Source organism: Xenopus tropicalis, chromosome 9, assembly GCF_000004195.4.
Source record: "Xenopus tropicalis strain Nigerian chromosome 9, UCB_Xtro_10.0, whole genome shotgun sequence".
NCBI classification, from domain to species: domain Eukaryota; kingdom Metazoa; phylum Chordata; class Amphibia; order Anura; family Pipidae; genus Xenopus; species Xenopus tropicalis.
In genome coordinates this window covers 5,392,234-5,408,137 of record NC_030685.2, presented here as the reverse complement: position 1 = coordinate 5,408,137, position 15,904 = coordinate 5,392,234, and the positions used below count along the sequence as shown (strand labels likewise).

General features: G+C 43.4%; 1 protein-coding gene across 1 annotated transcript; it reads right to left on the bottom strand.

The window, feature by feature from the left end:
* Positions 1-453: 453 nt before the first annotated feature.
* Positions 454-4,526, bottom strand: spnl (spn like [provisional]). Its single transcript, XM_012954146.3, has 2 exons — positions 4,194-4,526; positions 454-2,569 (listed from the first exon to the last, which is right to left on the bottom strand). Exon 2 carries the CDS (start codon positions 2,503-2,505, stop codon positions 1,288-1,290), a length of 1,218 nt encoding a protein of 405 aa, XP_012809600.2. The 5' UTR covers positions 2,506-2,569; positions 4,194-4,526; the 3' UTR covers positions 454-1,287.
* Positions 4,527-15,904: the final 11,378 nt, after the last annotated feature.

Here is a 15,904-nt window from a genome sequence, read left to right as displayed (position 1 = left end):
GTGGGCCTGAGTATCTATACCCTGATAATGATCTCCCCACTCTGTATAGTGGGACTGAGTATCTATACCCTGATAATGATCTCCCCGCTCTGTATAATGGGACTGAGTATCTATAGGCCGATAATGATCTCCCCACTCTGTATAGTGGGCCTGAGTATCTATACCCTGATAATGATCTCCCCACTCTGTATAGTGGGACTGAGTATCTATACCCTGATAATGATCTCCCCGCTCTGTATAATGGGACTGAGTATCTATAGGCCGATAATGATCTCCCCGCTCTGTATAATGGGACTGAGTATCTATAGGCCGATAATGATCTCCCCGCTCTGTATAATGGGACTGAGTATCTATAGGCCGATAATGATCTCCCCGCTCTGTATAGTGGGAATGAGTATCTATACCCTGATACTGATCTCCCCACTTATATATAACTATAAACTGATAAGGATCTTATGTTTCGCAGCTTTACTTATCTATCAGATCAAGCAGTCATTACATTACATTACATTCTTGACAAATTCATTTTTTGCATAATTCTAAGTAACATTCCAACATGCAGTATTTATAGCATGATCTCTTACTATTCCTTACACTGCTTGTTCTGACTGCTGAAACAATGTGTTAGTAACCAGCTCTCCAGTTCCCACAATGCCTTGCATGTACTGAACATAAGGAGACAGAAGCACACAAAGCATTGTGGGAACTGGAACCTTGACTAGAGAGGAGCTGATTTCTGCCACATTGTTTCTGTAGTATGACACACAGTGAAGAAAATAACAAAGTCAATTACTGTAGCAAGTGAAATAATAATAAAAGCATTGAAATTCATCTGCAGCCCCCCAGCTGTAGCTTCTCGCACTGGGACTGTTGGGGGCACAACTGGACCTTACAGTATATACAGGTATATATTTTAATAATATATGGTTGGTACCATTACCAAAACTCTCCACTAGGGACAGTACACTAAATAAAAAGGCACAGCCAGTGGTCATTCTATAATGATAGCAAGTATCTACAGTATCTCCACTCTCTAGACAAACTTTATATCTGCAATTATTATATATTATTACAAAGTCTAATGATAAAAGATGCCCGCACTTTGGTAATTGCGATTATTGAGATATAACATGGGGGCTTGAGTCAAACACCCTCAGGCATTGGCAATATGGAGTCAAGCTTGTTCCCATTGCACGTCCGCAGAAGCACAAGGTTTTCCCAGAGATAAGATCAAATTTGTTGGTCAATTATTATACTTTTTCAGATCGCCGGGCCACACAGTAAGTCCTAAATTGCTTTGTCCTCATTGCCCAGCAAGTCCTGTTCCACGGGGGGAAGGGGGAACTGCTCCTCTTTGGCCTCCCCATTTGGTTGCATCTCCGGCTTCACATCCTTAGGAACCTCCTGCTCCTCCTGAGCCACCGGGCTCTCTGCTTTCTTTTCCATCCCCTCACCACTTGCCATCTTAGTTGCCCCAGCTTCTTCCTCCCCACTGGCAATTTCAGACTCCCCCTTCTTCTCCCCACTGACAAAAGTGCTCATCTCCTGCTCATCTTCCAACAGTGGTGCAGCCATGCCATTCTCCAGCCCATCAGCACCCACTGCTGCCCTCCCATCACCCAGCTGAGGAACCTGCCCTGCCCACACGTCTCTGCCATCTCCCTTTTTCCCTCGCTTGCTGAAGTTCTGAGATCTGCTTCTCCTCTTCTTCCTCACCAGGACCACAATGACTGTAATTAACATCAGTGTGAAAATGACAATCAGCGTGATCAGTAGCCACTGTCGTAGATAATCTTTATCTTTGCTAGGGGATGCCGTGTTGTGCCTACCATGATTGGTCCCTGAGTGTGAGTCTGAGCCTTCGTCACTGGCTTTAGTTATTTTACCGGATTCAGGGGAAGGAGTGAAAAGGCCGTCAGATGTACCATGGGTCTGGCTTGGGTCATGTTTGGTGGTTGGATTGTTGGACACAGTGGGCTCGTTATCCTTATCAATAACCGCTATTTTGCCATCATGGCCAGTAGAGATGGGACCACTCGTGCTCACAGCGGTGGTGGATTCCAGTTCAGTCGCAGTGGTCACTGTGTCCATTTGAGTAGTTTCACTCTCAGAAGAAAGTAAACCAAGATCTTTGCCCTCAGGGGAAGGAGTGGTCTGGCTATCATTCTTCTCCTGGACTGGTTCATTGAGTTTATTTAATTGGGCAGACGACAGGGCAGACGTAGGCTCTGGTTCCATATGGGCTTGTGTTGGGACGTGTTGCTTCAATTCATTGGCATGACCGATCTCTGTTGGCTTTGGAGTGTCCGTTATAGTTTCAGTGTTTGTATCTTCCATTACTAAAGGCTGGACCTGGTTGTCTGTGGTTTCTTCTATTGTGGCAGTAGGGACGGTGCCATTGCTATCACTATTCAGCAGGGTGGGGAGGGTGGTGGGCAAAGCGATTCCCCCCCAAAGCCACAAGCACTGGCAGAGGACAAGGCACCAAATGCTGTGCTTTCCCATGCTGCCTGCCCCCGGGTTCCTTCTCTTCTGTCTGTCGCTCTCAGACTATTTCTCACGCAGGAGTCTGCAATAGAAACAGGAAGAAATGGCATGAGAAATGCTCAGCTGCCAACTTCAGCTAAAGGGAACAACCCCACATAATAGGAAGCCAACGTGACAAGTGGCACTGCCAGGAACCCAATGCCTCTGTGCCATATGTTAAGCTGGTAGCACCCTTACATGAAGGCCAGCCCTGTACCAATGAGCTGAAGGTGAGGATCAGCCTGGGCCGTGTGTCAGAGCAAGCGTGGCACTGCCACTAATATGTATGTGTAGTAAGCCTGGCACTGCCATGGATATGCACATGTAGTAAGCCTGGCACTGCCACTAATATGCACGTGTAGTAAGCATGGCACTGCCACTAATATGCACGTGTAGTAAGCATGGCACTGCTACGGATATGTACATGTAGTAAGCATGGCACTGCCACTGATATGTACATGTAGTAAGCATGGCACTGCCACTGATATGTACATGTAGTAAGCCTGGCACTGCCACGGATATGTACATGTAGTAAGCCTGGCAGGTGAGGATCAGCCTGGGCCGTGTGTCAGAGCAAGCGTGGCACTGCCACTAATATGTATGTGTAGTAAGCCTGGCACTGCCATGGATATGTACATGTAGTAAGCCTGGCACTGCCACTAATATGCACATGTAGTAAGCATGGCACTGCTACGGATATGTACATGTAGTAAGCATGGCACTGCCACTGATATGTTTATGTAGTAAGCATGGCACTGCCACGGATATGTACATGTAGTAAGCATGGCACTGCCACTGATATGTACATGTAGTAAGCATGGCACTGCCACTGATATGTACATGTAGTAAGCATGGCACTGCCACGGATATGTACATGTAGTAAGCATGGCACTGCCACTGATATGTACATGTAGTAAGCATGGCACTGCCACGGATATGTACATGTAGTAAGCCTGGCACTGCCACTGATATGTACATGTAGTAAGCATGGCACTGCCACGGATATGCACATGTAGTAAGCATGGCACTGCCACTGATATGTACATGTAGTAAGCATGGCACTGCCACGGATATGCATGTGTAGTAAGCATAGCACTGCCACGGATATGTACATGTAGTAAGCATGGCACTGCCACTAATATGCACATGTAGTAAGCATGGCACTGCCACGGATATGCACATGTAGTAAGCCTGGCACTGCCACAGATATGTACATGTAGTAAGCCTGGCACTGCCACGGATATGTACATGTAGTAAGCCTGGCACTGCCACGGATATGTACATGTAGTAAGCCTGGCACTGCCACGGATATGTACATGTAGTAAGCCTGGCACTGCCACGGATATGCACATGTAGTAAGCATGGCACTGCCACTGATATGCATGTGTAGTAAGCCTGGCACTGCCACGGATATGTACATGTAGTAAGCATGGCACTGCCACTGATATGTATGTGTAGTAAGCGAGGCACTGCCACTGAGCTCAGAGGTTGGGGGATTATAGGATTACTACTAAAGCCATGGGGGGGCGCAGAGAAATGCCACCAAGGTGATTACAGAGAGGAGAATGGCACTGCCATTGAGTTACGTATAAAAGTAAGTTGGCTGCAGATAGTCCTAAGCCCCCTGGAAGGATTCCACCCGTACCAATAAATGTTATAAAACTTACCTTGGACTCTTTGGTCTCCGGCTTTTATTCTCTCTCAACACGTTCCTGAGAACCCCGGAATGGCTTGCCAGCGACAGCGGATGGGTTGGTCTCGCCTTCGCACAGTGTGGCTTGTACAGGAAGAAAGAAAGAAGAAATCTGTTAGTAAGGGAGGAGGAAGGGGGTGGGCCGTGGCTTTGGGCTGAGGGACCAGTGAATCAAGCGGAAGAACACTGCCCATCCCCAAGCAGCACTCACATTTATTATATCGAAGGGGCCAGACAACCAGAAACCAGGGGTATTTTCCATAATTCTCCAAATCCACCTCCATCTCCATCTCTATATCCACCTCCATTTCCATCTCTATATCCACCTCCATTTCCATCTCCATCTCTATATCCACCTCCATTTCTATATCCTCCTCCATTTCCATCTCCATCTCTATATCCACCTCCATTTCCATCTCCATCTCTATATCCACCTCCATCTCCATCTCTATATCCACCTCCATTTCTATATCCACCTCCATTTCTATATCCACCTCCATTTCCATCTCCATCTCTATATCCACCTCCATTTCCATTTCCATCTCTATATCCACCTCCATTTCCATCTCCATCTCTATATCCACCTCCATCTCCATCTCTATATCCACCTCCATTTCTATATCCACCTCCATTTCCATCTCCATCTCTATCTCCACTTCCATAATCCATTTCCATCTCCATCTCTATATCCACCTCCATAATCCATCTCCATCTCTATATCCACCTCCATAATCCATTTCCATCTCCATCTCTATCTCCACTTCCATAATCCATTTCCATCTCCATCTCTATATCCACCTCCATAATCCATAATCCATTTCCATCTCTATATCCACCTCCATAATCCATCTCCATCTTGTCAAGGAAATACTGTTGGATAGGCCAGTTTGATTGTAGCTACATTTTATTCGTACGTACGAAGGCAGTATCCAGACATTCTTAAATGAGAATTGCCTATGAGCTGATACTACATTGAATAACCCAAAGCATGTTTGTCTTATAGTCCTGAAACAGTCTTATCAGTAGTTAGCTTTGTTATCTCTAAGAACAGAACAGACAAAGAGGCCCAGTTGACTAACACACCCAACATGCTTTTCACAAGATTGCGGACTCATCATAAATGTTTTTACAACAGCAAAAAGAAACATTCTTATACAATGTATTTCACAACCCTTCTAATATTAAATGATATGAACAAGATGGAGAAAAGAAACAAGATGGTTTCTTTTTTCTCTAACATTCCTCCCTGTTGTTCAAAATCTTGAACATATATATTCTTCTTACCCAGAACTCTATTCCGCTCACCTATAAATGGTTAAGTGGCAGTACAGAGTTGCCTATCAGGGTTCCCATCTAAATCAGCAAGTTCTTCCTTACCCTATTCATACAGGAATGGGATCCTGCTATGGATAAGGTTGGCCAAACACAGAAGGTTGCTGATCAGAAGAGGCTGTTGTATATTTGATCCAGGAGCTAAATGCGTGAGCACCCTCCCTTCAGCTGCCCCTCCATGTAACCTCTGGATAAAATACTGTATTTGCAACAACACAACCTTGCTATAATATATAACACAAGGCCCATTGCAATCCCACACATTCAGTACCATAAAAACTTTTAAACATTTGATAACCAAATCCTTATGATTCCCATAAATGAGAAAGGGTTCTATAGGGCTCAACTGGGTCATGTGAGTCCCCAATCCAGGTACAACTCTCCTTACCTGTGATTGTATAAACCCCACCCTCATCTATTAGTAGGTAATCTAGGACCATTCTATTCTATAATGCCATCTTCCTGACTTATTTCTCATTTATTATTTTGATGGAACTTATAGTTTCATTTATTATACCATCCCTCATACTAGCATACTTCATTAATCTATTGACTAATTCTATTCCCCATCCTATCAAGGCAGGGAACCACATCCATCCTTTATCTGAGGTGGAAAATAATTCCCTTTTTTTTTGTTTATTACCCTGGAATGGATACCTTGATTGTCTATGTATGAGATGTTCAGATATTGTCTGATAGTAGGTACAACTCTTCCTATGGTACAATTTCCCTATGCTCCCATAGGGAGCCATGAGTAAGCTTACAAATATAATATAGTTCTTATCTAAGTACCCTAGAAATGATTGTACTGTGATACCCCAGTCAATATCTGAAACCATCTCACATTATCTGTCACCTTAGACTTAAACTCTTATCTTCATCTTCTCCTCGGTCAGGGCAGGAACACCTGGGGACATAAGAAGTATACATTTTTCCCACACCAACATAATCATTACAATTACCCTGCATCTTATCACATTTCTTTCCCATATAATCCATGTAGAAATTCAGAATAGCATTTTCACAATCTGTGTTTCCTACATGAATCTTAGGTAAGTACATTAAGTGATTGTATGATTAGCAAACATGGATCCTACGTATATGGTAGGTGTATCTAGTAACCCTGTTATCTCCAAATATGTTCCCTGATCACTAATTGCATTTTGATACTTATGCTTGGTGTCTATTGCAACTTCATAGCTATAATCTGTAAGATTAAGATCATTTATAGAGATAGGTATCCCTACTAAAGGTATCCCCTTGTGGTTGATGGAACATATAAACATCTCCAGCAGTCAGTAGTATGTAACTGCTTTGCAGCCTGCTGGTGTAAGAACCATATAGAATTTGACAACCCCCCTTTACTGGTGTAAAGCAATGATAAGGACCTTTACCCAGAATAACAAACACAGAGTCATTATTTTATAAAAGTCCTTTTCTTCCTGATGGTGATCCTCTTCACCCAGAGTAGGCCCACACTTAGTGTCAAAACCTGAAACTGGGACCGTTGGTTAACAGACTAGTGGGATTATTGTTACCACTCTAGTCTGACTTACTTTAAAGATACTTTTTATCCTCTCGATTCCTGAAGAACTGAATCAGTCTCCTTAGTTGTCTTTCTGTTGATGTGATCTCGTCTTTCATCTCGTTGGGGCTTGAGTGTAGGGACAGGTTCAGACTCTGTCACTGGAGATAACACTCTGCTCAGGCTCTCAGTCACTGGAGATAGCGCTCTGCTCTGACTAGGGATGTAGCGAACCTCACAAAAAAAGTTCGCGAACCCGTTTGCGAACTTCCGCCAAAAAGTGCGAACTTTTGCGAACTTTGCGAACCCCATAGACTTCAATGGGAAGGCGAACTTTAAAACCTAGAAAAGCCATTTCTGGCCAGAAAACTGATTTTAAAGTTGTTTAAAGGGTGCCACGACCTGGACAGGGGCATGCCGGAGGGAGATCAAGGGCAAAAATTTCTCTGAAAAATACGTTGTTGACACAGCGTTGCGTTTTGTGCTGTAAAGGGCAGAAATCACACTACATTTCTAAACTTGTGTAATAAACTGCTTTTACAAGGACTATTGGGTTACAGCAGATGAGATCAGCAGGACAGCTGCCCACAGCAGCTACATACAGAGCAGTAGAAAGTAGATTACTAGTCAGCAAAGCTGCCTAAACTGTCCCTCAAACCCCTGCACAGCTCTCTCCCTATGCTAACTCATCAAGCACACACAGGCAGAATGTAAAATGGCTGCTGGGCTTCGGTTTATATATGGAAGGGAGTGGTCCGGGGGTGGTCCAGGAGGGAGAGCTGCCTGATTGGCTGCCATGTATCTGCTGGCTCTGGGGTGAGAGGTCAAAATTTGGCTCCAGCTAAGGCGAACCCAAAATTGCGAACTTCGCTAAAAGTTCGCGAACTTGCGAACACCCGATTTTCGTGTGAATTAGTTCTCCGGCGAACAGTTCGCTACATCTCTAGCTCTTCGTAGGGGAAATACCTTCTTACAGTGTCAGATGTGTATTCAGTTTGGCTCACAAATCTCTTTATCACCCCCCAATCTCCTGATTGGAGAGAGTGAGTTCCAAATACAGTCTCTGAATCTGATAAAGAATAGAACACTTTTCCATACAAGTTAGTTAGCTGCTTATACAATTGCTTAACATAGTCAGTAAGAGAAACATGTTGTTCCTACCAATATTTGAATAAACAACCCAATATTTGGTGGTCTACCAAAAAGCAACACAAAGGAAATAACTGTTGGGGACCCTTAGGGGTGTCTCATAGATGACAATGCAAGGGTTAAAGTTTGTACCCAGGTTAGCTTTACCTGTTATTAGCTCTGTGGCTTTTGTTACTGGCCATGCCTCAAATCGACCCAAAACATATCTATGCATACAAATACATAAAAACATTTAAATAGGTGAATACAATCTATCTGTAACCTTTGAAACTGATAGAATGGTTTAACCAGGTGTTATAAATATGTTATTTTTTTCACAAATCCAAAAGCAAACCATAATTTGTTTACCATAAATATAATTCCCCCCTTTTGGAAACATGAGATGGGAGGTGCAAAGTGTTTTACTAACAAATTAGATAAACGGGAGGTGCACACAAACAACCATAATCATGTTTCCAAATATCACCTTATATCTTATAACATTTACTGGTCCATTCAATATGGACTTGTGCTCCAGCCATACTTTTGCAGCGTTTTAAAAATTACTAAAGACTGTGTGACTGGTGTATGTGGCTGTCAGTTGGTGTATGTGGCTGTCAGTTGGTGTCCCTGTTAGAACCATACAAGCAGCCTGTTTGTCAGCAGCTTTATCTGCCTTATCATTCCCTGCAGTAATGTTATCTTTCCCTTTGAATATGACTACAGCCTTTTCTAACAATTACTTAAAGTGACAGTGACACCTTTAATTTTGTGAATCTATACTTACTTTGATAGCAATAAAAACTGTTATCCACAAAATCACTGACAAACATACCAGTTTAGCAATATATATATATACCCATACATACACTTTCCATGGGTGTCTATATTTCCCTTCACCAACTGAGTGTTAAAGTTTATCCCACTTAGCCCTCAATCTGGTTCTTAAAGCTACTACTACTGTCAGAACTACTCCCTTTATTTCTCTCATTTGGTCATAACCCTCTACTTCTCCCTCACTCCATGTCTTCCTAATCTTAGTTACATTGATCCCTACTGTGTGTCCCAATTCTAATAGAATTTCAGCATCCATCTGTTCCAATAAACTTTGACTGAATTTGTATAGGGTATCCCATTTGAGTGTACACCATCACATGGGATAGCCATATCGGTCTGTCTTGTTAATTTAGCCCATTTGTCTATTTAGCCACTTACCCACTGGCCATATTTCTTTCATCACTGCCTCCCGGTGACAGTGATGACTCAGGAGCTCCTATTCTCTCTGTTCCCGGAACAGAAAAAATCACAAGTCGGGGTTTGGCCACCCCTCGGTTTTGGGTAAAATGTTCCCCATATGGAACTGGGCTGGAGACGATCACGCTCCCCCCTTTTACACAAAACAAAAATCTATATATTCCCAATATACAGATTTTCACAAAAGTGGGTTTCGGTGGCTAAAATTCACATACAGGTTAACCCTTCTTTTGTTCCCGCCAAAATTTCCAGAACAGATAGATACAAACAAATCCCATTAGAAGTGTTAGAACTAATTTCATTTGTATAACCATAACCAATGACTACACTCTATATCTGATGGTAGGCAATCCTTACTAGTATCATTCTACAGTAAATCCTTATTAATATAGTTACAGTGAGAGATTAGTTATAGAACAATTATCCCATAAAGGGCAGAGAGAGAGTTCTTATCATTAAACAAAAAACACTTCCACTGACACATTAGTACATTCACAGTTACCTAAACATGAACACAACATGTAACGGGTTATGCACATCTGTTACAATAACTCACAAGGGTTACACACAGACTAACACACTAATTCACAAGGGTTACACACAGACTAACACACTAACTCACAAGGGTTACACACAGACTAACACACTAACTCACAAGGGTTAGACACAGACTAACACACTAACTCACAAGGGTTACACACAGACTAACACAGAGACAAACAAACAACTTACGGCTGGCCTATCCAAGGTTCGTAGAGCGGGTTACTCTTGTAGATACAGCCAAGCGAGGGAATGAAAGTGATAGCGAGAGCTTATCAGAGACAAATCTTTGGTCTCACCTTTATTGGCGCCTAAGGTCTCGGTATCCAATCATCTCCTCCTGTATGGCTGTCCTCCAATTTCTCCACTCCCGGGTTTACTTCGGCACCAAAGCTGTCAAGGAAAAACTGTTGGATAGGCCAGTTTGATTGTAGCTACATTTTATTCGTACGTACGAAGGCAGTATCCAGACATTCTTAAATGAGAATTGTCTCTGAGCTGATACTACATTGAATAACCCAAAGCATGTTTGTCTTATAGTCCTGAAACAGTCTTATCAGTAGTTAGCTTTGTTATCTCTAAGAACAGAACAGGCAAAGAGGCCCAGTTGACTAACACACCCAACATGCTTTTCACAAGTTTGCGGACTCATCATAAATGTTTTTACAACAGCAAAAAGAAACATTCTTATACAATGTATTTCACAACCCTTCTAATATTAAATGATATGAACAAGATGGAGAAAAGAAACAAGATGGTTTCTTTTTTCTCTAACAATCTCTATATCCACCTCCATTTCCATCTCCATCTCTATATCCACTTCCATAATCCATTTCCATCTCTATATCCACCTCCATAATCCATCTCCATCTCTATATCCACCTCCATAATCCATTTCCATCTCTATATCCACCTCCATAATCCATTTCCATCTCTATATCCACCTCCATAATCCATCTCCATCTCTATATCCACCTCCATAATCCATCTCTATATCCACCTCCATAATCCATCTCTATATCCACCTCCATTATCCATTTCCATCTCTATATCCACCGCCATAATCCATCTCCATCTCTATATCCACCTCCATAATCCATCTCCATCTCTATATCCACCTCCATAATCCATTTCCATCTCTATATCCACCTCCATAATCCATCTCCATCGCCATATCCACCTCCATAATCCATAATCCATCTCCATCTCTATATCCACCTCCATAATCCATCTCCATCTCTATATCCACCTCCATAATCCATTTCCATCTCCATCGCCATATCCACCTCCATAATCCATAATCCATCTCCATCTCTATATCCACCTCCATAATCCATCTCCATCTCTATATCCACCTCCATAATCCATTTCCATCTCAATTTCCACCTCCATAATCCATTTCCATCTCTATATCCACCTCCATAATCCATCTCCATCGCCATATCCACCTCCATAATCCATAATCCATCTCCATCTCTATATCCACCTCCATAATCCATCTCCATCTCTATATCCACCTCCATAATCCATCTCCATCTCTATATCCACCTCCATAATCCATCTCCATCTCTATATCCACCTCCATAATCCATCTCCATCTCTATATCCACCTCCATAATCCATTTCCATCTCTATATCCACCTCCATAATCCATTTCCATCTCTATATCCACCTCCATAATCCATAATCCATCTCCATCTCTATATCCACCTCCATAATCCATTTCCATCTCTATATCCACCACCATAATCCATCTCCATCTCTATATCCACCTCCATAATCCATCTCCATCTCCATCTTTATATCCACCTCCACAGGGCCGGATTTCTGTTTTGGGCGCCCCGAGGCCGCCCCTGTCGGTCACCCCCTCCCCATCCATTTCCATCTCCATCGCCATATCCACCTCCATAATCCATCTCCATCTCTATATCCACCTCCATAATCCATTTCCATCTCCATCTCTACCTCCATAATCCATTTCCATCTCCATCTCTATATCTACCTCCATAATCCATCTCTATATCCACCTCCATAATCCATCTCTATATCTACCTCCATAATCCATCTCTATATCTACCTCCATAATCCATCTCTATATCCACCTCCATAATCCATCTCTATATCCACCTCCATAATCCATTTCCATCTCTATATCCACCTCCATAATCCATTTCCATCTCTATATCCACCTCCATAATCCATCTCCATCGCCATATCCACCTCCATAATCCATTTCCATCTCCATCGCCATATCCACCTCCATAATCCATCTCTATATCTACCTCCATAATCCATCTCTATATCTACCTCCATAATCCATCTCTATATCCACCTCCATAATCCATCTCTATATCCACCTCCATAATCCATTTCCATCTCTATATCCACCTCCATAATCCATTTCCATCTCTATATCCACCTCCATAATCCATCTCCATCGCCATATCCACTTCCATAATCCATTTCCATCTCCATCGCCATATCCACCTCCATAATCCATCTCTATATCTACCTCCATAATCCATCTCTATATCTACCTCCATAATCCATCTCTATATCTACCTCCATAATCCATCTCTATATCCACCTCCATAATCCATCTCTATATCTACCTCCATAATCCATCTCCATCTCTATATCCACCTCCATAATCCATTTCCATCTCCATCTCTATATCTACCTCCATAATCCATCTCTATATCCACCTCCATAATCCATTTCCATCTCTATATCCACCTCCATAATCCATTTCCATCTCCATCTCTATATCCACCTCCATAATCCATTTCCATCTCCATCGCCATATCCACCTCCATAATCCATCTCTATATCTACCTCCATAATCCATCTCTATATCTACCTCCATAATCCATCTCTATATCCACCTCCATAATCCATCTCTATATCCACCTCCATAATCCATTTCCATCTCTATATCCACCTCCATAATCCATTTCCATCTCTATATCCACCTCCATAATCCATCTCCATCGCCATATCCACTTCCATAATCCATTTCCATCTCCATCGCCATATCCACCTCCATAATCCATCTCTATATCTACCTCCATAATCCATCTCTATATCTACCTCCATAATCCATCTCTATATCTACCTCCATAATCCATCTCTATATCCACCTCCATAATCCATCTCCATCTCTATATCCACCTCCATAATCCATTTCCATCTCCATCTCTATATCTACCTCCATAATCCATCTCTATATCCACCTCCATAATCCATCTCCATCTCTATATCCACCTCCATAATCCATTTCCATCTCCATCTCTATATCTACCTCCATAATCCATCTCCATCTCTATATTCACCTCCATAATCCATTTCCATCTCCATCGCCATATCCACCTCCATAATCCATCTCCATCTCTATATCCACCTCCATAATCCATTTCCATCTCTATATCCACCTCCATAATCCATTTCCATCTCCATCGCCATATCCACCTCCATAATCCATCTCCATCTCTATATCCACCTCCATAATCCATTTCCATCTCTATATCCACCTCCATAATCCATTTCCATCTCCATCTCTATATCCACCTCCATAATCCATTTCCATCTCCATCTCTATATCTACCTCCATAATCCATCTCTATATCCACCTCCATAATCCATCTCCATCTCTATATCCACCTCCATAATCCATCTCCATCTCTATATCCACCTCCATAATCCATTTCCATCTCTATATCCACCTCCATAATCCATTTCCATCTCTATATCCACCTCCATAATCCATCTCCATCGCCATATCCACCTCCATAATCCATTTCCATCTCCATCGCCATATCCACCTCCATAATCCATCTCCATCTCTATATCCACCTCCATAATCCATCTCCATCTCTATATCCACCTCCATAATCCATTTCCATCTCCATCTCTATATCTACCTCCATAATCCATTTCCATCTCTATATCCACCTCCATAATCCATTTCCATCTCCATCTCTATATCTACCTCCATAATCCATTTCCATCTCTATATCCACCTCCATAATCCATTTCCATCTCCATCTCTATATCTACCTCCATAATCCATTTCCATCTCCATCTCTATATCTACCTCCATAATCCATCTCCATCTCCATCTCTATATCTACCTCCATAATCCATCTCCATCTCTATATCCACCTCCATAATCCATTTCCATCTCCATCTCTATATCTACCTCCATAATCCATCTCCATCTCTATATCCACCTCCATAATCCATTTCCATCTCCATCGCCATATCCACCTCCATAATCCATCGCCATATCCACCTCCATAATCCATTTCCATCTCCATCGCCATATCCACCTCCATAATCCATTTCCATCTCCATCTCTATATCCGCCTCCATAATCCATCTCTATATCCACCTCCATAATCTATCTCCATCTCCATAGGGCTGATGAACCTCAAATATTATCAACGTCATTAAAGAAAAGAGAAAGGATGTGACATGAAACCACTGTATATACAGTATCTGGGCAGAGATGCCCACTCATTATGGGAACGGCTCTGTTTGGGTGCAGGTCTGTATGGGTGCGGCTCTGTATGGGTGCGGCTCTGTATGGGTGCGGCTCTGTTTGGGTGCAGGTCTGTATGGGTGCAGGTCTGTTTGGGTGCAGGTCTGTATGGGTGCGGCTCTGTTTGGGTGCAGGTCTGTATGGGTGCGGCTCTGTTTGGGTGCAGGTCTGTATGGGTGCAGGTCTGTTTGGGTGCAGGTCTGTATGGGTGCGGCTCTGTATGGGTGCGGCTCTGTATGGGTGCGGCTCTGTATGGGTGCGGCTCTGTTTGGGTGCAGGTCTGTATGGGTGCAGGTCTGTTTGGGTGCAGGTCTGTATGGGTGCGGCTCTGTATGGGTGCGGCTCTGTATGGGTGCGGCTCTGTTTGGGTGCAGGTCTGTATGGGTGCAGGTCTGTTTGGGTGCAGGTCTGTATGGGTGCGGCTCTGTTTGGGTGCAGGTCTGTATGGGTGCGGCTCTGTTTGGGTGCAGGTCTGTATGGGTGCAGGTCTGTTTGGGTGCAGGTCTGTATGGGTGCGGCTCTGTATGGGTGCGGCTCTGTATGGGTGCGGCTCTGTATGGGTGCGGCTCTGTTTGGGTGCAGGTCTGTATGGGTGCAGGTCTGTTTGGGTGCAGGTCTGTATGGGTGCGGCTCTGTATGGGTGCGGCTCTGTATGGGTGCGGCTCTGTTTGGGTGCAGGTCTGTATGGGTCAGCAGGACCTTCTGGGGTCAGGAAATATATAGAAGCATACCAAATGTAAGCTTTAAAAGATATTATCCTAAGAAACTGCTTTGATATATGGACACCTAGAAGGGGTCGCCGACCCCTATAGCCTTCTCGCTGGCACCACCTATATCACCTCAATGGGAGCAGAGCTAGGCCCAGGAATTCTGGGACATGTGTGGCTTGTGTGACATCACATCACTGTCATATTCCTATTGGCCAGCTGTTCCTTCTCCTGCTACATCACACAATTATGCAGTCATGTGATCCTGTTTCATGGATTTGGTTTTTGTTTTTCCCGATTGATGAATATAACTTGGAAAGTTGCTCATAATTAGATTTTCTTCCATTGTGCAGAGAAATAAAAGCAGAGCCGTGTGAGAGAGGATCAGTAGGGAGCTCCAATAAACAGGCCAAGATTTGCACCCCAGGCCCCTTCTCTGTGCATTGCCCCACCCCTCCCCCCATTGCGTGCACATTTCCCCTATCTGGTATGGAGCCCTGGGGCACTTACAGGCAACTGGGCAGCATGGCTAGGGTCGCCAGGAACTCTGGGCAAGTAGGTGCGGTGTGATGTCACAGGGGCGGGTCACACTGTCACAGGGGCGGGGCTATGACACATCAATCTTAGGAATCTTCCCTCAACTGCCATTTTATACTTTA